General features: G+C 40.0%; 1 protein-coding gene across 11 annotated transcripts in view; it reads left to right on the top strand.

Moving 5' to 3' along the window:
* ATP2C1 (ATPase secretory pathway Ca2+ transporting 1) overlaps positions 1 to 17,906 on the top strand; it is an 81,738-nt gene extending 63,832 nt beyond the window's left edge. For 8 of the 11 annotated variants that reach the window (XM_073333252.2, XM_073333262.2, XM_073333256.2 and 5 more), the window contains 9 exons: positions 35 to 132; positions 1,680 to 1,730; positions 2,581 to 2,747; positions 4,840 to 4,908; positions 7,268 to 7,384; positions 8,800 to 8,947; positions 13,450 to 13,545; positions 14,931 to 15,072; positions 16,055 to 17,905. In XM_073333252.2, coding sequence (XP_073189353.1) covers positions 35 to 132; positions 1,680 to 1,730; positions 2,581 to 2,747; positions 4,840 to 4,908; positions 7,268 to 7,384; positions 8,800 to 8,947; positions 13,450 to 13,545; positions 14,931 to 15,072; positions 16,055 to 16,185 — 1,019 coding nt within the window. In that variant the 3' untranslated portion in view covers positions 16,186 to 17,905. Of the gene's footprint in view, positions 1 to 34; positions 133 to 1,679; positions 1,731 to 2,580; positions 2,748 to 4,839; positions 4,909 to 7,267; positions 7,385 to 8,799; positions 8,948 to 12,922; positions 13,000 to 13,449; positions 13,546 to 14,930; positions 15,073 to 16,054 lie in introns of those variants that run through there. The other 3 variants (XM_073333254.2, XM_073333255.2, XM_073333260.1) reach the window with 2 other exon arrangements.
* The last annotated feature ends 5,159 nt before the right edge of the window (positions 17,907 to 23,065 follow it).

Below are 23,065 nucleotides of genomic sequence, written 5' to 3'. Positions count from 1 at the left end.
TCACTTTATTTATTTTCATTTCCCCTCTTTCCAGCTAGTCGCCTTGGGTTATATTCCAAAAATTCACAGTCCTTCTCAGGAGAAGAAATAGATACTTTGGATATTCAACAGCTTTCACAAATAGTACCAAAGGTTAGTATAACCCCTTCCCCTCGACTAATTACAGTAATGTAATAAAAGGATGTAGCCTATGCTGAGAGAAGGATTCTTATTTAAAAAACTAAACCGCAATATTTCCTAAGAAACTGACAAGATGGTTTTAATAGAAAGATGATGCATTAAATTATGAAAAGCCAAACCCTCTAATTTAGGAACATGGAAACTGTCATAGCAGACCAGGCCAGCTGTTCACTATGGGCAAGTCTGCACTTCTGCTTCAATTGATCTAACTTGCATTGCACAGGGGTGTGAAAAAGACGCACCTCCCCCCACCCCGGATTGCCCTGGAGTCTCCAGGAATTAAAGATTAATTTTTAATTAAAGAAATGTCATGTGATGAAACCTCCAGGTATTTGTCCAACCACAGTTTGTAACCCTACCCCCAAGCGACGCAAATTACAGCAACCTAAGTGCTGTCCACACTGGTGCTATATTAGTAGGAGTGTGTCTCCCACTGACATAGCTTCCCTCTCTTGCGGAGGTGGACGGGAGAGCACTCTCCCGTTGGCATAGAGCATCTTCACCAGACGTGCTACAGTGGCGCAGCTGCATTAGTGCAGCTGCACTGATGTAGCACTTTTAGTGTAGACCTGCCCTTAGTCTGACCATGTCCAGATGCTTCAAAAGATGGTGCAAGAAACCCAGTCATCAGTAGATAGGGAATAGCTTGCCCCAAACTTTTTCTTGATCTCTCTCAATTAGAGGTTGTCATGTGATACGAAGTATGAAGCTTTATATCCCTTCCAAACTTCGGGTTTTTTAAACCTTACTAATTTAACTTCAGATGTTTTCATTATGTGTATAATCAATTTGAGTGCAGCTGATCTCTTAGCCTCTAATACCTTATGGCAAAGAATTAATTGTGCATTGTGAGATGTTTCCTTTAATAGATGTGTTCAATTTCATTGAATGGCCTCCTTCTTGTTTCATGGGAAAGGATGAATAGAAGTTCCCAATCAACCTTGTACATATTCTTCATTATACCTTTGTCATGTATTCACTACCTCTAGACTGTGCCAGTCGTCTTAGTCTCTTCTTATGAAAAATTTTCCATGCCTTTTTAATTTTTAATCAATCCCTGAGCTCCCTCTAACAAACCAGTTATTTGCAAAGGATAGTTAACTTGCTTGACTGATGAATAACCTCATTCAGTTTGCAATTTTGGCAGTTGTGAATGTTCAGTTACTAAAACTAAAAAAACACGAAGTTAATTGGAGGCTCAAACTTGACTTTTCCACAACTTCTTTTGTTCCAAAATATTGTTTTATTTACAAAAGAATGCCAGTCTGCAAAAATGAGGACTGCAGCATTCTTAATCTGTGACCTTTATTGAAATATGGATAACATCTAATCTGATTAATATAAACCTAACTCCCTGAATGCTCCTACTTGAAAGCTAATTATATGGGGATATAGTTTGGTATTCAGAGTATTTTTGTATCATCTAATTTTACAGTATAAGTTTCAGCCTTAATTTCTCAAGTTTTCAATGCTCATTCTTTATGCTCTTCCTTTGATAGGTTGCAGTGTTTTACAGAGCCAGTCCCAGGCATAAACTGAAAATCGTAAAGGTATGTTTCTCCAGAAGTAGGAAGTGCAGGACAACTGCTATAGACATTATTTTGTAATGTATTTGTTAAAATTGTAACAGGTTAAGATATGTTGGAATGAAATAGATTTGAAATGTATTTGGTTGTGAAACAGAAATTTATTTGAAAAGAAAAGTTGGGAAACCTCACAATGCCCAGCGGAGCGACTACATGTATCTGCTGTTGGGCAGCATAACACTTTTTCAGATGCCAGAGGGCCAACTGAGAATGTCACACTGCAGTTGAATTCACTAGAAACTTATGGGAATCCATGTTTCTGCTGCATCCCAAACAGAATGATAAGGCATGAATTTCAAGCCACTTCTGTTGGAATGCTTCAATTCTGAAGCTAAAAAAATGGCTAAAGTGACATAGAAACATTAGAAGAAAAGTGAATAAAGCAGGACTACAAAACAGATTTTTTCAAGATAACAATTAGCACAAGTAAAAGAGCAAAGATAATGAAGAAATCAAACATTAAGAAACAGTTGGAATGTAATTGAGAGAAATATAGGAAAACAGTGTTAAATATAAACACATGGTCGTCTTCATGGACTTTATTTGCTCTTTTTGATTATTTCTTAATTCAACTTTTGAGCAAGCTTTCACTTCCTTACAAGCATAGGTTTTTAGTTGGGCTTCCTGGGAAGGATTACAGTAACTTTAGATTGAGGTGTGGTTTTCTTTAGGAGAAATCACAGGTAAGAGCTCACTTAAATGGGAACATAATACCATTTTTATAATTAGATGACATGATCTTAGACTGTCAGGAAAGTGGTGTGGACCAGATTGCTCTGATCATTGCCTAAACAAATTCTTTCCTTTTTTGTAGTCCTTACAAAACAATGGTGCGGTAGTAGCTATGACGGGAGATGGAGTGAATGATGCTGTAGCTCTGAAGGCTGCAGATATTGGAGTGGCAATGGGGCAGACTGGAACGGATGTTTGTAAGGAAGCAGCTGATATGATCCTAGTGGATGATGATTTTCAGACAATAATGTAAGTTTCTGATTTTTGCAAGTATTCAACAAATCTTAAATAAAATAAGCATTAGGAAATCACTTCCCCCTTCCCCCAAATGAACTATACTTTGCAAATGGATACTTTCTTCTTCTTTATTTAGCTGCAGTTAACTTACAAATTCCTATGCATATCCTAAGAAAATAGATCTTTAGTGTTGATTAGCTTGTACTGTAGTCTAAAAAACATTAATGCCTTTATTCAAACCATTATTTTCATGGGCTCTAAATAAGCTTTTCATATTATCTGGTTACCTTTCATAAGCACTTGGGCAGCTTGTCAGCAAGAGTATGCAGATTTCTATGGAGGGAGTTGTAGGAGGAGAAGGGAGTCTGTTCTTAGATGCATATTGGTAGTAGAACTATTTAAGCCTTTAGGCCTTGTCTACACTGAACTCTTTTTTCCCCATTAACACTTTCTGCTGGTTTGAACGTTGGTAATGGAGAGTGCAGTGCAGAAAGGACATCGCATTACAACGGTTCACGTATGGAACCGCTCTGAGCCAGGTTAGGCCACACGGGAGTCACACGCTTTAAAAAGCAGAAGTGTCTGGTATGTAGCACCAGCCCTACCACCAGTGGAGCCGCAGCGCTGGGAAGCGGAAAGAGACGCCGCTCGCTTCAATGCAAGAGATGTTTGGACTTCTTTACGTTCAGATAAATCAAAGTGTACCTTCTGATGCTGCAGTCCTTCCTCCAGGAAGGAACTGAAATCTCACAGTAAAAGTAACTGTTTTGAAAGCTGCCACTGACCATCTTTGATTTGGGTTACTTTTCATTGTTTTGTCATTCCTACAAAACATTGTTAGCTGAGAAAAACAGCGATGGTATTTTGGCTTAAACCAAAATAAATACAAGAGAAATGGATGAGTCTCCAGCCCCATGCAAATGGAGCGTGGGGATGTTGGACCTCTCCTGTTGAAAGAAATTACTCGAACACATCTGTCCTTGTAGTATAGCAGGAGTACACTCCGTTGCACTACACTAGGAGTATTTCTCATTGCCTGACCAACTCTACCTTCCTATTCCTAGTCTGTGCTTCTGATTTCTACCTTCTCACCCACCCTTTACCTTTTCTTTAAGATTAAGCTATTTGTAAAACTGAACGTGTTTTTCATTAAGTCTGGGGAAAATAGAACAGGAGAATTTCCGAACACTCTTCCTGGGCTTTAGCCAACTTTTGCGTGAATGATGCACTTCAGCACTTACAAGTGTTTTCCTATTCATAGATTCCAAGGCCAGAAGGAACCATTGTGATCGTCTGGTCTGACCTCCTGTACAACACAGGCCATCAAACTTTGCCAAAATAGTTCCTAGAGCATCTTTTAGAAAAAGTCCAATATTGCGGATTTTAATCTTGATTTTATTTCTGAAAAGAAAAGAAACAAACTATTGAAATGTCTACAGATGATAAAAATACTTTCAGGCATTATCAGCTCCTTGTATGTAACTAATTGATTATCCTTGCTTGTATTCATTAAGACAAGAATAGGGATATTGTCTTATTTAGATAGAAGCCCTGGAGTCAAACACTGCCATCTAATCTAGAGTATATATTAACTCCTCAACTAGCCTTATAGATTTCACATAGGTTAACTTAGTCATGCTCTAACCCTTAAATTCTGAAACTAACCCCTCTGAAACTCTTCAAGCTGATTATTCTCTAAAGGAATATATTGTGATTTAGCCGCATAGCATCAGGAAATCCGTTTCTTGTGCAAATGAGTTAAAGGTAGCTCTTCAGGATCAGGTATTAAGGTCACCTGTAAGTGACCTCTTTTTTTTAAATTATATCCTCTTATTTTGAAAGTCAAGTTGTAGCAGAACTGGAATGAGAAAATTAATATGATTAAATTAGTAATAATAGAAAAGCTGAATAAGCATGACTATAATTGCCTGAGTGGAATAGAAGGCTCTTGTAACATTTTGTGAAGTTTGAAACAATTTAAAATATAATTAAAACTGCTGGAATTCACTTTTTTCAGCATAGCTTAATATTTTAAGCTTTTTTTACATTACCTTCATTGGTCTAACTGTGTAAGTATTGTTTTTGTTTTTGTTTTTAATTGCAGGTCTGCAATTGAAGAGGGTAAAGGAATTTATAATAACATAAAAAATTTTGTTAGATTTCAACTAAGCACGTAAGTTTGCAACATCATTGCCAATGTCAGAAGCTTCCAATTACACTGTAAATGAGTTAAGTTTCATACTGCACAGAACCAAATGTGATAAATATTAGTGTAGAGTCTACAAGCATTGGTGGTGATACACACTAGGTTAGAAGGCACATTGACCATTATTGTGAAAGTTTCCTAATCGTTCATTTCCCCCTGCCCCCATTTTCTATTTTACTATTAGTATTTAGTAAGTATGACTTTGGTCAGTGGTTATTTTGCTGTTTTTAAAAAATCTTGACACCTTGACAACCCCCCTCTAAGATGGAAAGGAACTACTTAGCCATTCTCCTGCCAGTCTGATCACCCTATAGGGTAGGGGTGGACAAATTTTTTGGGCTGAGGGCCACATCTGGGTGGGGAAATTGTATGCAGGGCAGGGGGTTGGGGTGCAGGAGGAGGTGCGGTGTGCAGGAACGGGCTCAGGGCAAGAGATTGGGGCAGAGGAGGGGTGTGGGGTATATAAGGGGGCTCAGAAGGGGATTGGGGTGTAGGAGGGGTGCAGAATGCAGGAGGGGGCTCAGGGAAGAAGGGTACAGTAGGGGTGTGGACTGCAGGAGGGAGCTCAGGGCAGGGCGTTGGGGTGCAGGAAGGATGTGGGGTGCAGGCTCCGGTCTGGTGCTGGTTTCCTCAAGCGGCTCCGGGGTGGCAGCGGCACGCGCCAGGGCCAGGGCAGGCTCCCTGCATGCTTGCCCTGGCCCCGCACTGCTCTGGGAAGCGGTTGGCACCACGTCCCTGCACTGTCTCTTGGATGGGGGGGGGGGGGGGCGGCACAGGGCTCCACATGCTGCCCTTACCCTGCCTCCAGGTACCTCCCCTGAAGCTCCCATTGGCCGCAGTTCCCCGTTCCCGCTCAATGGGAGCTGTGGGGGGTGGTGCCTGGAGGCAGGGGCAATGCACGGGGCCCTCTTCTGCCCCCTGCCCGGGCCAAAGGGACGTGGTGCCGGCCGCTGCTGGGGGCAATCCCGCAGGCTGGATTCAAAGCCCTGATGGGCCAGATCTGGCCCGCAGGCCGTAGTTTGCCCACTCCTCCTACAGGGTCATGGTTGGAGAGGGGCATTCCGTCTGTCACAATGTCCCTTCCTCTCTCCCTGCCCAGAATACACACATCAATCATGGGGGTGGGGGGCCTGATAAGATTGGAACAGACCTCAATCTCCCCTAGCCACCCACACCCATATCCAAGTTTCTAGGCTTGCTGTGGGCCTAACCTATCATCTTCTGGGTTCAATTTTTTTTTTTCCCCCCTTCTGGGGAAGATTGGCAAGCTACCCAGTGGGTTTTTTACCCACCTTGAGCATGCTGCAGGTAAGGTAGGTGAGGATAATAAGGATGAGGTGTGGGTTTTTTTTTTAAGAGGCAGGGTATGCAGGGGGGATAACAAATGTCAATAAATGCTATTGCAAGTTGTGGCTATACCTGGGGTATACTGGAGCACAAGACCCAGGAGGGACTGGTGAACTCAGCCTAGGGTGTTCTCAGGTCTTTGCAAACAGAGTGGTCCCTTTTCTGTGATTCATTTCTCCTTTGCATGAGAAGTGTGGTAGGATTGGGTAGCTAGCAGTGGGCTGAATCAGGAATTCTTTCTTGGTTGTAATGTTAGGCCAAGTAACCTTGCACTGGACCCAGTTAATTCCTAATACTTTGGGGGGGATCAGTCCCCTTTCAGTATTAATAAAATTAGAGCCTGTCTCTTTGATTCCATTCACCTGTCTGTGTTTTCCTGTCTCCTGATCAATCTGTAGAGGGAAGTGTCCCCATCCCTAAATAAAATTTCTTGTTTTAGGAAGTCTGGGTAGTGTTTCACTTGGTTAATTAAGGTCATTAGTCTCTCAAACTAGCAGTTCCATACAGCGTCTTTATTTTCATTAAAAGAAAATTAATCTAGCAGTTTGCATTCCAAGGAACATAGTTAAAAGTTCAGTTTTCTACACACCCTGTTGCTCAAACCAACACAACAAAATATGCAAATTAATTACCTATTGCAAAATATATTAAGTTGTTGAGTGTTGACCAATGATACTTTTAAAAGATTATCTGGAAGTTTGGGAGTCATTTTTAGACTAAAAGACCAACTCTGATTTTTTTTGTGTTGCATTAATATAAAATAAACTTCCATATTTTAAACAAAATCTGTTTTGACAGATTAATTTAAGTGGCCCCAATGCTTTTCCTTGCAAAGTCAGGGTTAGCTTTTAAATCAAGTACTAAGATTATCTAAACAAGTGCTGAAAATTAGGTATGTTAAGTGTTGAGTAGAAAGTATTATCAACTAATCTTCAGGAATGTGCCGTGCTGACAATTATAAAATGGCTTTTCTCAACAGGAGTATAGCTGCATTGACTTTAATCTCACTGGCTACATTAATGAATTTACCTAATCCTCTCAATGCCATGCAGATCTTGTGGATCAATATTATTATGGATGGACCTCCAGCTCAAAGGTAAAACATTATTTTCACCTCTTGATGGAGTCTGATTCCAGCAAAATAAACAAATACCATAATCTTTTCAGGAAAGAGCAACTTCCTATGTATGTAACTTGAGAACTCTCTCTCTCTCGAACTTATTTTAAAGTGACTTCTAAAAACTGGGAGAACATCTTTTACTAGTGCAACATTGCTACCTAGTGTGATGTTTGCAGCATAGCTCTGTATTGTTATCCCTTCTGTTCAGTGTGTATAAAGAATAAGGAAGACTGACACTTCAAACTGCAGTGTCTCCCGTATGCTGATGACACTTAGCTTCATTTTTTTCCCAGCAAACCCAGATTCTGTTGCTCTACTGCTTTCTGCATATGTGGTTGAGAGAGGGATCAGGATAAAAATGACCTGGCCATAACTTCTCCTTGATAAGGGAGAAGTAACTTCTTTTTTTCCAAAAGAGTCAGGAGCAATATGAATAAGCTCCTTTGTCCCACTAGAGTTCGGTGGTCTCCACCATGTAAACTCATCCTTTATTTTGGTCTGATTCTTATCTAATGAGTGATCTGTTAAGGTTCTGGTAACAATAGTTCTGTCTATGACTGCCCTAATCAAGAAATAGAATATTGCTTCAGATACCATACAGATAGATGTATCACGTTAGAGAAGAGGGATTTTTGTTGTCAGAAGGACATGAATCCTTCCTACTGAACAAGGGAGATAGCACCTTCCAAGAGAGGGCCTGGACTTCGGCAGGGGGACTGGCTTTCCTAAGCAGTGGCAGTGACCTTTCCATTGTAATTCTCCGAAGGCTGGATGCAGCATTCCATGGGCTAGTAGCCCGACCTAGTTTTTAAGGAAATCTAAGAAGAGTTCTGCATGACGTTCAAAAGGTTTGAGTTTACAGCTTATAGCACTTCTAAAAATGTGCGCCAGGAAAGAATCAGGTGAAGGGTGACTGCTCTGAGGAGGCACTTTGCAACAAGTTCCTCTTGTATTGAGTAAACAGTCTCCCGATGTGTGGGAGAGAAGAGTACAGTCCATTAGCTCCAGATTAGGGGAGTTTAGACACTGGATACACTGGTTAAGAGCAAACCTTTTTCTGCTACTGCATGTGTGTCACCTATATTAGATTTTTTGAAAGTACATGGGAGCTATGGTGATGGGACTCGAGAAATCTAAGATGCACGTGATGCAGGAAAATACTACATTAAATGACAGTGCAACCCTACAACTCTAATACTGCATGGCACTTAATGTGGAATAATAAGTACTCGTATGCTAGAGGGGACTCTTGTTTACAGATTGAATATTCCTTCTATTCAGAAAAGCATATAAGATCATTCTCGTTTTGAATTATTCACTGTTGATTTGAAATCTTGTATTTTGGTGATAAATCTAGTATTCTAAAATGTCTTGATTTTATTTTTTTAAAGCCTGGGAGTGGAACCTGTGGATAAAGATGTTATTCGGAAGCCCCCAAGAAACTTGAAGGACAGCATTTTGACCAAAAACTTGATTGCTAAAATACTAGTTTCATCAATAATTATTGTGTTTGGAACACTCTTTGTCTTCTGGAGGGAGGTATGAAAAATGGAGAAGTGTTAAAGCAATAAGTGAAACTTCATTTATAGCACAAATCCCATTAATATTAGCAGTTAAATTAAGAATGTCCATAAATTTGAATTTTTAGTTTTCGGAAACCGTTTCATCCCAAATTGTATGCTGGGCAGCCAGATTGTAGGGAAGAATTTCAGAGATTGTTGGAAGGGAGAGCTGTAATAGTAATAGGTGTGGTATTAAAAATAGACCCTCTTCAGGCAGGCACCCTGTGGGTGCTCCACTTCAAGCGCACGTGCGCCTCTCAAGCCTTTAATTGGAGATTTTCCATTAGCTGTGGCTGTCCGGCCTGCACATGCGTCCTATGCCACCTTGTGCTATGCGCCAAGCATAAATAGGGATGTATGGGCAAACCACCCTCGGTTCCTTTTCAACTACCTTGGCCTAAGACCGGGCTTTCACTTGTTACCTTGAGTGTACCTTTGCTATCTTGTGTACCATTTCCTATGGTGGTTTTCGTGTAGCATTAGCTTAGTGCAGAAGCCGCCTGGCCCCAGCCTCAGCATGGCTCTGCTCCTGGCCCCGCCCTCAGCCGCTGGCCTCGGCTCCGTTCCTGGGCCAAGGCTGGGGACGGGGTTGGGAGCAGAGCTGCACTTAACCACGGGCCCGGCAGTGGTGCTGCTTCTGCTCCCACCCCCAACCACGGCCTCTGGCTGCAGCCCCACTCCCAGCCTTGGCCCCCTTATCCCTGTTCATGCAGCCCGGCCCCTGGGTAAGGGGTGGGAGTGCAACCCTCAAAAGTTTGGGATTAAGTGTGCTTAGTTCTTAATGATATAGTCATAAGAGGACTGATGTGACTCCTCCTCTTCCCTTCTGGGAGCCTTATTGTCCTGGCAGGGTATGCATGTCTCGCCACATTTTAAACACTGCCTCTCCTGCATATACCAGTTAGCGATGGCCACTCTGTGTGTCCATTGCTTGGGGAGTTGCACATCTCCAAGAAGTGCAATTTCTGCCTGGCCCTCTAATCCAGGGAAAGGAAGGACAGGGAGACTAAACTGAGGTGGCTGATAGAGTGCTCCCTTGGACTGCCTTCTGAGTCAGGAGCCTTCCCCCACTCCCTCATACATCTGTCACCAAACAGATTTGGCACCCCTTCAACATTAGCACATTTCCCCTAAGAAAAGGAAGGCTCTGGAGGCTTCATGGAATGTTTCCAAGGAGAGGAGTGTGGACACTCATCTTAAGGAGCCAGCTCCTAAAAGGCCCCAGTCCTCTCTGAGTTTCATGGTCTTGGAAGCCTTGACCTCTTAGCTTGATACTGTAGAAGTGAAAAACTCATCCTCTGGTACCAACAGAGCTGGAAAGCCCCATAGCTTGAAGGAGAAACACTGCTCCTACAAGGCCAAAGGAGGCCAAGTATAACTACTTTGGCTGGTACCATCTGGCATAGCCCTGTTGTCAGTGCCTAGCCATTCAGCACCCTCAGTTCCGAGCAAACAGTGGCACCAGAGAAGATTAGTACCTGTATCAGTATGGTCCCAAATGATGTACTGTGTCTTTGGCTGCCATGTTGTCCCCTACTCTGTACCACATTAATTCAGGTACTCTAAGGACCTGTCTGTGATGGATGAATCAGGGTCCCTACTGCTCATGGATACTGAGCATCTGAGTAGTGAGATCCTGGTCTCCAGGTTACCATGGCCTTTTGGTACTGCAGGACTCTCCACATGTTTCTGTGGGTGCCTCCCCCCATTGAAGGATATTGAGTAGGATGAAGGAGACTTCAAAGAGACTGACTTGGTTCTCCTATATGGATATGTAGGAACCCAGTCTTTGAGAGTCATAGGAAGATCCTTGTGCTCGATGACAAAAATGGTGGAACCATCCTCACTCCTGTATGGGACCCCCAGTGGCCATGTTGGGATCCCTGAGCTACCAGCAGCAGTTTGCCAAACCACTGACAGTCTTATAAGGATGCTAGATGTGTACAATCCTCTCTCCTCTCTAACTAGTCCCCCTGCAAAAGATGAGATGTTTGAGGAACAGGAGGCTAAGGTGGATAGAGGACACCCCTCAAACACATAATTCATCTTCTGTCTCCAGACGAGGCAGTTATGCCTCTTCTGCTTTCTGTGGCAAACAATTTCCGGCACTTTCAGGATCTTACAAAGAAGGCAGCTGGCACTCTTCTGATACTACTTGAAGAGGTCAAGGACTCGTGGCACAAACTGCTGGACATCCTGCAGTCAGCAATGCCCTCCAGGGCAATGTTACCCATTATAGAGGCACTCCTGGATCCAGCTAAGACTGTGGCAAACACCTGATACTTTTCTGCCAATGTGTACATAGGAAGATAAGAAATATTATATTATTTCCCTAAGGACTGAGAATTTGTGTGTTCTCACCCCTCCAACTAACTCCCTGGTGGAGGATGCTATAAATGAATGGGGTAAGCAGTACTAATCCAAATCTACAAGGACCTGTATGACTAGCACCTTTTTGGATGGAAGTCCTATTAGTCAGCAGCCAGACAATTTCAGATTGTGAAGTATCAGGCGATCACAGACCAATATAATTTTATAAACTATGATAGATTTATGGCCTTTATTGAATATTTGCTGCAGGAACATAAGGAACAAGTGTAGTCCATTATTTCAGAGGTCCATTTATGCTCTATTCAAGCATCCTTTAACGCTGCTGCCAGGTCCATCTCCATGGCAGTATTATGTGCAAGGCATCTGGGCTCCAACTCTCAGGGTTTCTGAGAGAGGTCCAGAACACTGAAGACCTCCCCTTCGATGGGCTAAAGCTGCTATTGGAGATCACAGATGAGTCTGTGTACATGCTAAAGGACTTCAAAGTCCTTTAGCATGTATACTTTATGATCCCAACATGTATATGTACACCATATATATATATATATGTACACCTATGAGTAAGAGAAGATTTAGTAGGTCAGACTGCCCAGAGAGTGTGTTCTGCTCAGTTCTCTGGATTTCATAAATTCTCTGACCCTCCCAGGAAAAGACACAGAGGGCTACTCACCCACTCTCCACAAGTACTCAGTAGTCTCCAACAGTTTTGACAGGTTCATGTGAGGGTGCAAATCCTCCCACACCTCTGGTTTTACAGCTGGAAACCATTCACCCACCTCCTCTGCTTTGACTGCCTTTCCCATTTCCAGCATGCTTGGAGATGGGTCACAGACAAATGGGCCATAAGGGTCATAATGTCAGACTACACCATCCACTTTACCTTGTCCCTTCCATCCTTCTTCCCCATCTTTCTTCAGGAATCCCTCTCACGAGCTTATATTGAGACAAGACATGGACTCTCTCCTTCAGTTAGGAGATCCCACCTCCTCACAAGGATAAAGGGTTTTACTAGAAATATTTTCTTGTGCCAAAGGAGAATGGAGCGTGGAGACTGATCTTGGATCTAAGACTTCTAAGTAAAATCTTAGAAGTTCAGGATTGTGACTCACAGCTATAACTTGTTCACTAGAGGAATGGGATTGGTTTTTGGCTCTCGACCTACAAGAAAATGGCTATGCTTCGCTATAGGCCAAGATAATTTCCAGTACTATTTCCCTTCGACCTTTCTTGCACCCTAAGGCTGTCAAAGGTCCTGGTGGCACTGGCTGTTTACCTCCAACAAGAAGCAATCCTAGTCTTCCCAGACCTCAACTGCTGGCTACTCAAAGGCCATTCCTATGAAACAGTGCCACCTGAAGTGGACCGTCCATAAGGACACTACTCGAAGAGGCTACTCACCTTATGCAGTAACTGCGGTTCTTCAAGACGTGTTCCTGAGGGTGCTTCACTACCCGCCCTCCTTCCCCTGCTTCAAACTGTTCTCTGTGGGATGTTCAGGTGTAGAAGGAACTGAGGGTGGTTCCCCCGCACATCCCCAGATAACCTGTTTGTGTGGCCCAAGGAGGCATAGGATGTGTGCAATGGGCTGACTGGATGCTGCTAATGAAAATTTCTGATCCAGGGCTCAAGAGCTGCATGTGCACCTGAAGTGGAGCACCCCTGGGGGAACATCTTGAAAAACCAAAGTTACTGTACAAGGTGAGTAATTTTATTTCAAAGCATTCCCCATTTCTCCCCCACAGCTCCACAGATGTGCTTTTCAAATATGTTCTGTGAGCATTTTGGGCATTGAAAGTGGTTGGTGGTCTAAAATGACCACATAACTTCGTATCCTGAAAGGAGGGAAATATCAAATATTGATTGTAATGTATTAGTTTCCTGTACTCAGAGTTGTGCATAAATATTTGCAAAATCACACCATTAATTTTAATCACAACCTGAAATTAAGAGTACTACTTAATGAGATTAAAGTTTATAAGCATGTATGTAAGTGCTTGTTCCTTGACTGCAACAAGCTGATTTAGCAAAAGTGGAGTTTTTGCTATTTCCAAATATTAGAACAAAACTTCCTTAAAATAAATGCTTTGAATGTTTGTTCATTTACAAGGTTACATACACTGAAGCCATTTTCTTGCTTTCTTCCGTTAGTTACGAGATAATGTCATAACACCTCGAGATACAACGATGACCTTCACCTGTTTTGTGTTTTTTGATATGTTCAATGCTTTGAGTTCCAGATCTCAGGTATGCAATCCTATATCTAACATAAGTATCCTGAGATTTTTGTCCCTTTATATAGTAACTATACTTTTCTTCTGTTGAAGCTGTGCTCATTTCATTTCTGGGCTTCAGACTTTTTCTTAAATGTACTTTCTCATCATGTGAGAAAGTGATGTCTCACAGCTTTAATGTGAGCTAACAAGCTCAGCAGCTCCACAGGCTTAACAGGCTAGCATTTGAAGTCACACGTCAGTGTGCTAGGGTTTTAATTTGGGGTAATTGATGCATGAAACCCCCAAAACATTAGGCTAGCAATGCTGACCTAAACTCACAAGAGTAAGAAAACTTAATTAAAAACGCAAAAGCTAGTGTCTCTGTATTGCTGCATGTATGTATTTAATAATCATTCTTCCCTTACAGTATACCAGTTAATACCTTCAGTTGTTTAGGGACCTTCACAAAATAAAATCCCTCTAGTTAACTTGCTATCCACAAAAAGCAAGGAAAATTTGTTATGCTAAGCCTTGTTATGAAAATAAATCAGTGTGAATTACACGTTTAAAAACAAACAAAAAACAGTTGCACTGTGAGAAAATAGACCCTTAACTGGCCAGCTATATTTTCATGATACGTTCTGAATGAATCTGTTGCACTGACAATAGATGTCCATTAATACTTATTGTACATGTGCAGAAGCAAATTCCCCCTCATTTTATTTTCTTAGCCTAGGGCCAGATTTATGAAGGTGTATTTAGGCATTTAAAGATGCAGATAGGTGCCTAGTAGGATATCCAAAAGTGCCAAAGTAAGTTAGGCACTTTACTCCCATTGAAATCAATTGGAGTTAAGCATTTAACCTGCTTAGGTGCTTTTGTGAATCCCATGAAGTGACCATCTGCCTCTTTAGGTGCCTGAATAACCTTGTATATCTGGATTATGTGGATTAATGAGAACATGGTTTTTAAATTAAATATCACTAACTTTTTAAAATTTCTTCAGTTTGTTTTTTAAATTGTCTTTCTGATATCTAGACCATGTTTCTGCCTACAACAAGTGGATTCAGCAGTGCTGAATCCATCTGTACTGTTATTGGTGGGTGTCCATCATATTGCCTCTCTCCATTCTGAAGGATCCCTAACCTTAAACAGAAAACAGCTCAATCTTGAGACAACATGCAATTCATTAAGTATAGAAATCACATAGTTATCACATAGGATCATCTTATTTTATCTTTTCAGAATTTGTTCTGGATTGTCCCAAATCTGTCACTGAGTTTTTGAATGTTGGGATAAAAACAAATGATAGGGAAAGAATTTTGCATTGTATAACTGGTTGCAAATAACTAAGGCACAGAGAGATCATAGAATTAAAACTACAGATATAACGTAATTCACTATTTTATTTCGCAGACAAAATCTGTGTTTGAGATTGGACTCTGCAGTAACAAAATGTTTTGTTATGCGGTTCTTGGATCTATAATGGGGCAATTACTGGTCATTTACTTTCCTCCGCTTCAGAAGGTTTTCCAGACAGAGAGCTTGAGTGTACTAGGTAAGAAAAGTATTCCTTTTCCACTTAGCTCTGTTTTAGGCATTGATGATCAATCCCCAAATCCAGTGGCAGAAGGTTATAGAACATATTTTGCCCTTTATACATAGATGAAATGCACATGGTGCAGAGCCTTATCTTGTACAAAGTCCTGTTAAAGTTTGCTTAGAACAATGATTACATGTATATGAAAAGCACAAAACAAATGGCTCAGTACTTCCAAGATCCATAAATACGTCATATGCATAGAATTCTTTTCTAGCATAAATTCCAATGTATGCAAAAGTGAAGTACTGATCAGTTTTTATTCTTTTTTGAAGTTCTGGGTTTTTTTGTGGGGTTTTTTTTAATTCACTAAATTTTAAAAACTTGAGCTTAACCAGAAAATGTCTCTTTAAAAAGAAGTAGAAATTCCACATCATTAGGATTGTTTTCATTAAAATGTCAGTCAGGATTTTGAGAAGTTGCCGTTTTACCACAGTTGCCATCACTTTAAGTATCTTAACTTTATCAAGCCAACAGTAATGTAATGATGGTGATTTTATACTGAGGTTTCCTGGAGATGAAAATTAATTACCTCCTATACATGTATTTCTCATTGTATAATATCACTCCTTCTTTACAGGTTTCATTTCCAAAAAGCTGCCTATTCAGAATAAGATTGAAATATATTGTTTATAGTAATACATTAGACATTCTTACTTTAACAAATGTTAATAGAAAATAGTTAAAATATAGAATGAAATATTTCGATTTAAATTTTCTGTCAATCCTAAGGATTCTGAGTAACATATATACATTAATTTTTATCCTGTAAAAATTGACTCTTAAAATGTGTATATATTCAACAATTAGAATGCCTATAAGAAAGAAAAGATACCTTAACTTGTTCTGGAGTACAGGACATAATGTATGACTTGGGTTGTAGAAAGACTAGCAAAAGCACAAGAAGCAAAGTTAAAATCAACCCAATTGTCTCTTCTAGATTTGTTGTTTCTTCTGGGCCTCACCTCTTCTGTCTGCATAGTGGCAGAGATCATGAAGGTTGTTGAGAGAAGCAAGGAAAAGATCCACAAACGTGGAAGTTCTTCTTCGTCATCTTTTCTTGATGTATGATGCATATTGCATTCTTTTATTTGCAAACTAGGAATTGCAGTCTGAGGATGTAAGAGAAAGCAAAACAAAGAATTTGGAGGATAAAGAAATCCTGAGGGCTTTTGTCAAGTTCTTTGTGTTTCACCAACTAAAGATGAACACTGATATTCAAGACTGTTGAGATTTAAAACTTCCAGCTGTGGGAGTAACAAATTAAATTATGCAACTTTGGTAACATTTTCCCTCAAATATAAATTTACTTTTGAGATTGAGTAGAACTTTGTAAAGTGTGTTGGAGGGTACTTTAAAGAGAAATGTCAAAGCCTGAGTCCCACCTTCTGCACTTAGGAGATATACCTGTACAAAAACCATCTTAGATATAAATATTTTAGTTTGTTTTTATTTAATTGTTTTCCTTTACTTTTATGGTGGTGGGACTTTGTAACTAATGCAAGGATAAACTTAAACATTTCAGAGGCATTCCTTTTGGTTTAGAATCTGAGGCACCTGTGCCATATTTCAGCTACTGTATTTATTTACTTTATCCGGCAATGTGTAAATGGCTCAAGTACCTTGTGCTACTATTTTTTTGTATATCCTAAGTTTTTTTTGCACAGGACGTGACCACTGTCTGATCACTGTTTTTTTTTGTGATTGAAAAGCCTATACTGCAATTTGAAGTAAATGTTTGCTTTTCTTAAAGTGTGTGTGAATGTCTAACTTGGTGTGTTGAATGAAACTGGCACTTACACTAGATCATCATGCTTGGTTTTTTGGCATTCCTGCAGATACCAGTTTCGTGTTTCACTATCAACATGGTTGTTTTAATGTACAAACACTACATTATCACTCGAGTGTTTTCCACACACTCAACGTTATTAAGAACATAAGAACAGCCATACTGGGTCAGACAAACGGTCTATCTGGCCCAGTATCCTGTCTTCCGACAGTGGCCAATGCCAGGTGCCCCAGAGGGAATGAACAGAACAGGTAAATCATCAAGTGATCCATCCCCTGTTGCCCATTCCCAGGTTCTGGCAAACAGTGTCTCAGGACACCATCCCTGCCCATCCTGGCTAACAGTCATTGATGGACCTATCCTCCATGAATTTATCTAGTGTGGGGTTTTTTTTTGTGTTGAACACTGTTAGTTTTGGCCTTCACAACACCCTCTGGCAAAGCGTTCCACGGGTTGACTGTGTTGTGTGAAGAAATACTTCCTTTTGTTTTTAAACCTGCTACCTATTTCATTTGGTGACCACTAGCTCTTGTGTTATGAGAAGGAGTAAATAACACTTCCTTATTCACTTTCTTCACACCAGTCATGATTTTATAGACCTCTAGCATACCCCCCCCCAACAAATGTTTTGATAAAGCAGTATGCAGTAACTTGTTCCCTTGGAAACAAGTGCACTGTAATTCTCTTTGGCAATATGAAATCATTTCCTCTCTGAAGAAGCTTAATTCTATCTATTATCTTTGCTGCTTTTGTTCTCCTGCCCTGCAAAGAAAACTCCTTGCTATTTCCTTTTATAGTCTGACTTCTCAGTGTAAATTTCAAGCTTTTCTGGAAGAAAACTTTTCAGGAAACTGTCTTAACAGGTTTAAAACTAGTTTTAAACTTAGTCTAGAAACTCTGGGAAATTACAGTAGAACCTCAGAGATATGAAACCTCAGGAATGGAGGTTGCTCGAAACTCTGAAATGTTTGCAAAAAGAACAGGAGGACTTGTGGCACCTTGGAGACTAACAAATTTGAGCATAAGCTTTCATGAGCTACCCATGAAAGCTTATGCCCAAATAAATTTGTTAGTCTCCAAGGTGCCACAAGTCCTCCTGTTTTTTGCAGACACAGATTAACGCGGCTGCTACTCTGAAATCTGAAATGTTTGTAACTCTGAACAAAATGTTACGGTTGTTTCAAAAGCTTACAATTGACCATTGACTTAATACAGCTTTGAAACTTTACTATGCAGAAGAAAAATGCTGCTTTCCCTTTTTTTTTAGTAGTTTGTTTAACACGGTACTGTACTGTATTTCCTTTTTTTGGGGAGGGAAGGGGGTGTCTCTGCTGCCTGATTATGTGCTTCCGATTCCAAATGAGAGGTGTGATTGACTGGTCAGTTCGTCACTTTGGTGTTCATAACTCTGAGGTTCTACTGTAGGTCAGTGGGACTTTGTATTTTAAAATCTCTAGTACATGCTATGGTGTAAATCTGAACTTCATTATAAATGTGAACAGTAGTAAATGACAATGTCCTTGAAACCTCAGGCCCTGCATATCTTAAAGCTTGCTTCCTATAGATAAATTATTAACATGTATTGTTGAACATCTATATTTAATAGGAGTAGTAGCTGGATATTAATGTTTTTACCATTCCCATGATACATATAGGGACTGACACACAGTCTCAATCTTTTTCAAAAGCATCTTGTATTTTAAAACTGCAGAAAATCTGGTTATTAGCCATCGCAGACTTAAAACACTGGTCATGTTGCTCTTTGGTAGATAATTTAATATTTTTCCTTACACAGAATGTTTGTTTTGCAGAAATAGAAACCATTGCCTACTCTGTAGTGCATGAGCTGATTTTAATTTTCAGATGTTTCCATATTGTGTAAACAAAATTTATGGGAAATATAGTGACATTGACATACTAAACTCTTTGGCTTCTGTTGAGTCCCAGATCCTCATTGGTGCCAATAGAAATCAGATTTTAATCTATTTTTGAAGTTATTTATATTCTCAAGCACATTACCTAATGTGAGTTTTAGGTGAGCCTATTCCCAGTCATGGCACCCAGTTCAATTAAGGATAGAGGAAGTGTTTTGTTTAGGAAACACACTAATGTAGTAGATGTGAGTAACTCTCAAAGTATTTACTGTCCTTATGTTCTCTCCCACTGTTGTGATCATGGGAATTGCACTTGTCATGCATAATGTTGCACTTGTCATGCATAATGTTGAGTAAGAAAATGTTCCTGTTGCAGAGTCCTGGGACACTTTCTTATCAGCCAGGAGTACTCTTCAGTTGGGGAGAGTAAGTGACTTCAGGGAGAAAACTGGTAGCCTTTATATTAAGGCTTCAGGAAAGAAAACAATCCCTCCACTGCCATAGCTCCAATCCAATCTGTTTCGGTAAGCTTGACTGTTCTGATGGGGAGATCTTTTTACGAAGGATAAGTCCACAGCAAAGCCAACAGAAATCTAGATGAGGCTAAGTTTGAACAGCTGGGAAATATGGAAAGAGGTGTTCTAGAATTCAAAGAAACGCATACTGTAGAACTTAATCAGAAGTCACTAGAAGCTACATATGCACCAGATACTGATAAATGAAATCTGAGCACAAACTCCTCAAAATGCAGAAGAAATAACTGCATAAAGAATAAGAAATCAAATGGCATTGCAATAGTGTCATGGGAGGGACAGGAAGGGGAAAAAACACTTAATTCATGAGTGCAGGACACTAGTCTAAACTTGAGACCAAGTTTTTCAATTATAGGAACTTAAATGTAGGCTCCTAAATTCATACTTAAGCACCTAAGTAAATGACCTGTTCTTCAAAAGTGAGTGTCTAACAGCTCCAATTGTGGAAAACTTGGGTGAGAGGGTTTCTCTTGCCAGACCTCCAACTTTTGTGTGACTGTCTGAGGATCGGCCTACAGCATCTCCAAGTGTCTACAGATTAGCATCAGTGATTTTAAAATGGGTCTTAATCCTCAGCAATGTGGATCACACTGTCTTTCTGGTGCTGAGCAGGGCACTTCTAGTGGCTAGAGTGCAGCAGTGGATAATACCTTATCGGCATCTGTTTAAACCCAAAATGCCACCCGCACTTGTGCACAATTGGTTAATGCTTTCCTAAATCAGTTAAAACTACATGTTCCCATTTGTGCCTTTCTTCTGATGTTTCAGGTGTTAAGTATCATATTTTTAATGCTGATCTAAAACCCAGTAACTCTTCCTTACATTAGCCTTTAACTGCTCTTTCTCTAACCCCAGTTGCTTCAGGAATGCAGACCTACCTCACCTTGCATTTTAGGAACCTTGCCTACAGACAGCCCCCCAACCTGAAGCGAATACTCACCAGCAACCACATATCACACAACAGAACCACTCACCCAGGAACCTATCCTTGCAACAAAGCCCGTTGCCAACTGTGCCCCCATATCTATTCAGGGGACACCATCACAGGGCCTAATAACATCAGCCACACTATCAGAGGCTCGTTCACCTGCACATCTACCAATGTGATATATGCCATCCTGTGCCAGCAATGCCCCTCTGCCATGTACATTGGTCAAACTGGACAGTCTCTATGTAAAAGAATAAATGGACACAAATCAGATGTCAAGAATTATAACATTCAAAAACCAGTCGGAAAACACTTCAATCTCTCTGGTTACTCGATTTCTGATCTCAAAGTGACTATCCTTCAACAAAAAAACTTCGAAAACAGACTCCAACGAGAGACTGCTGAATTGGAATTAATTTGCAAATTGGATACAATTAACTTAGGCTTGAATAGAGACTGGGAATGGTTGATTCATTATAAAAAGTAACCTATTTCCCCTTGTTTATTCCTTCTCCTATCCACCCACCCCCACTGTTCCTCAGACGTTCTTGTTAAACCCTGGATTTGTGCTGGAAATGGCCCACCTTGATTATCATACACATTGTAAGGAGAGTGATCACTTTAGATAAGCTATTACCAGCAGGAGAGTGGGGGGGGGGGGGGAGAGAACCATTTTTTCATGGTCTGTGTGTATAAAAACATCTTCTGTATTTTCCACAGTATGCATCCGATGAAGTGAGCTGTAGCTCACGAAAGCTTATGCTCAAATAAATTGGTTAGTCTCTAAGGTGCCACAAGTACTCCTTTTCTTTTTGCCAGGTTACTGTAACCAGGAACTCTCCCCTCAAAGTTCTTACCATGGAACATCATAAAACAAGTCTCTGAATTGGCCTGGTGACAGAGCTTCAGGAGCCTTGTGGAAAGGAAGCACTTAGATTGGGGTTGTGCAAGTGCCCACTTTCAGCGCAGAACATTTAGAATTCTCAGCTTCCAAAAGGGCTGTGCAGCCCCAGCTGCCTCAGCTCCTTCTTTTGTTTCCATAGCTAGCTGTGAGTTTTGGACTTTCTCTTTGGGCCCAGAGCAATCTTGAGCCTTTAATCCAGTATCCCTATTACAGTTAAATGGTATCTAACTTCCTACTGCATCAGAATGTTAGGCATGTGAAAGAATAAATTTTGAGCATCTATGTATTACACCCTTCAATAAAATAAAACCTAGTATGTGGGTAGGTCATTAGAAAAATATTTGGAAGATCTTCTTAATTACAGAAGATTCCTTTTATGTAAAAGTAAAATAAATATGTACTATTTTCTACTGTAAATACAAACTTTGGCTATCTGCATCTGAGGGATTAAAAATTCATATTAGCCACTCTAAAAGTAACTAATCTCAAAACTTTAAAGGCTTTATACCTTTTCCTTGATGCATATGTAACCTGATTTTCCTCTAACTTTCAATGCAGATGCATTTTTAATTTGCGTGATTTTTCTCTAACCTTTAAATAAGTGACTTATTACATTTATTCTATATAATAGAATGTTAAATCCGACCTTAACTTTGGAACAAATTTGTTTTGTACATCCAAACTTAGTAAAACATTTTTAAAATGCAAATTTAAAAAACAGTTGCTCTGTCAAAATTAAAATATTTCTTTCCTCTAAACTGTACATTAAACTCCATTTAAAAAAAAATTATACATTTAAAAGAAACATTTCTCTCTGTTCTACCCCCAAATAGTCAAGCAGACAGACCAGTTTAAAGTTATGACAGTTTAGTACAGTTATCTCACTGCACTGATACTATCTTCCACCTCTTTACTTCTTACAATCAGTTTTGAATACACTACTTCTTAGGGACAAATCCTGAAGTCACTTAGTTAGTTTTTACCCAGTCAAAACTGGCAACCGTTTCAATGATAACACTGCCTGATAAAGGACTTTTGGTTTTATCCCATCTAACTTCAATGAAAGTGAGAGGGGCTACAAACTTAAGTTTGTATAGTTGTCAGTTGATGCTAATATGAAAATGATGCTAATAGGAAAATGAAAGACATTCAGAAAGGCGTCTTTAAGTAACTTGCTGTAGGACTGCATTTGGGTGCCATCTGCAGATAAAAATTAATTAAAAAAAACAGTAACAAACTTTCTGTAATGTTCCATGTCTGATATAATCAGACAATCATACAAGTAGCACTTCCAGAAATCTAAAACAAAACTATAGATCTAATTTCTTTTTATCTCTTTATCAATTCATTCCACTACTTGTCAGCAATGTAATAACTGCAATCATGTCTTTCCCACATCAATTACATCTTTTGAGCTAAACACTTAATGCTAAACTTATTGTGATCAACATAATGAACTCAGGGCACATCAGGCTTTCCAGTTCTATTCACATTTCTCTAATATTTACTTTTTTGGACCGGGGTGGGGGGTTTCTCCAAGCTTTGTCAAAATTCACAGGTTTGAATTTGAGCAAAGGAAGATTGAGAAATATCCTTCCAGCAAATGTGTAAAATTGCATCTGTCTTGTGAAAGTTTGACACAACTTTCCTGTTTGAGAATTCATTAATGTTCATTTTGCCTACATTGGTACGTCCCCATTAGATTTAATATCCCTACAGAACTTGTACTACTTGAGCCAATCTTGAAAATATTCAGATATGCTGAAATTTTTAACTGCAAGTGAGTGCTTCTGAAGCAATACTACCATATTTGAGACTGCAACTCTATAAAAGTTCCTTCTTGAAGACAAGGTGGGATGGTGTGTGTGTGTGAGAGAGAGAGAGAGATCCCTCTTCCTTGCGGGGGTGTGTGTGTGTGTGTGT

This window comes from Lepidochelys kempii, chromosome 2 (genome assembly GCF_965140285.1).
Source record: "Lepidochelys kempii isolate rLepKem1 chromosome 2, rLepKem1.hap1, whole genome shotgun sequence".
Taxonomy (NCBI): Eukaryota; Metazoa; Chordata; order Testudines; family Cheloniidae; genus Lepidochelys; species Lepidochelys kempii.
This window is presented reverse-complemented; position numbering and strand designations above follow the sequence as displayed.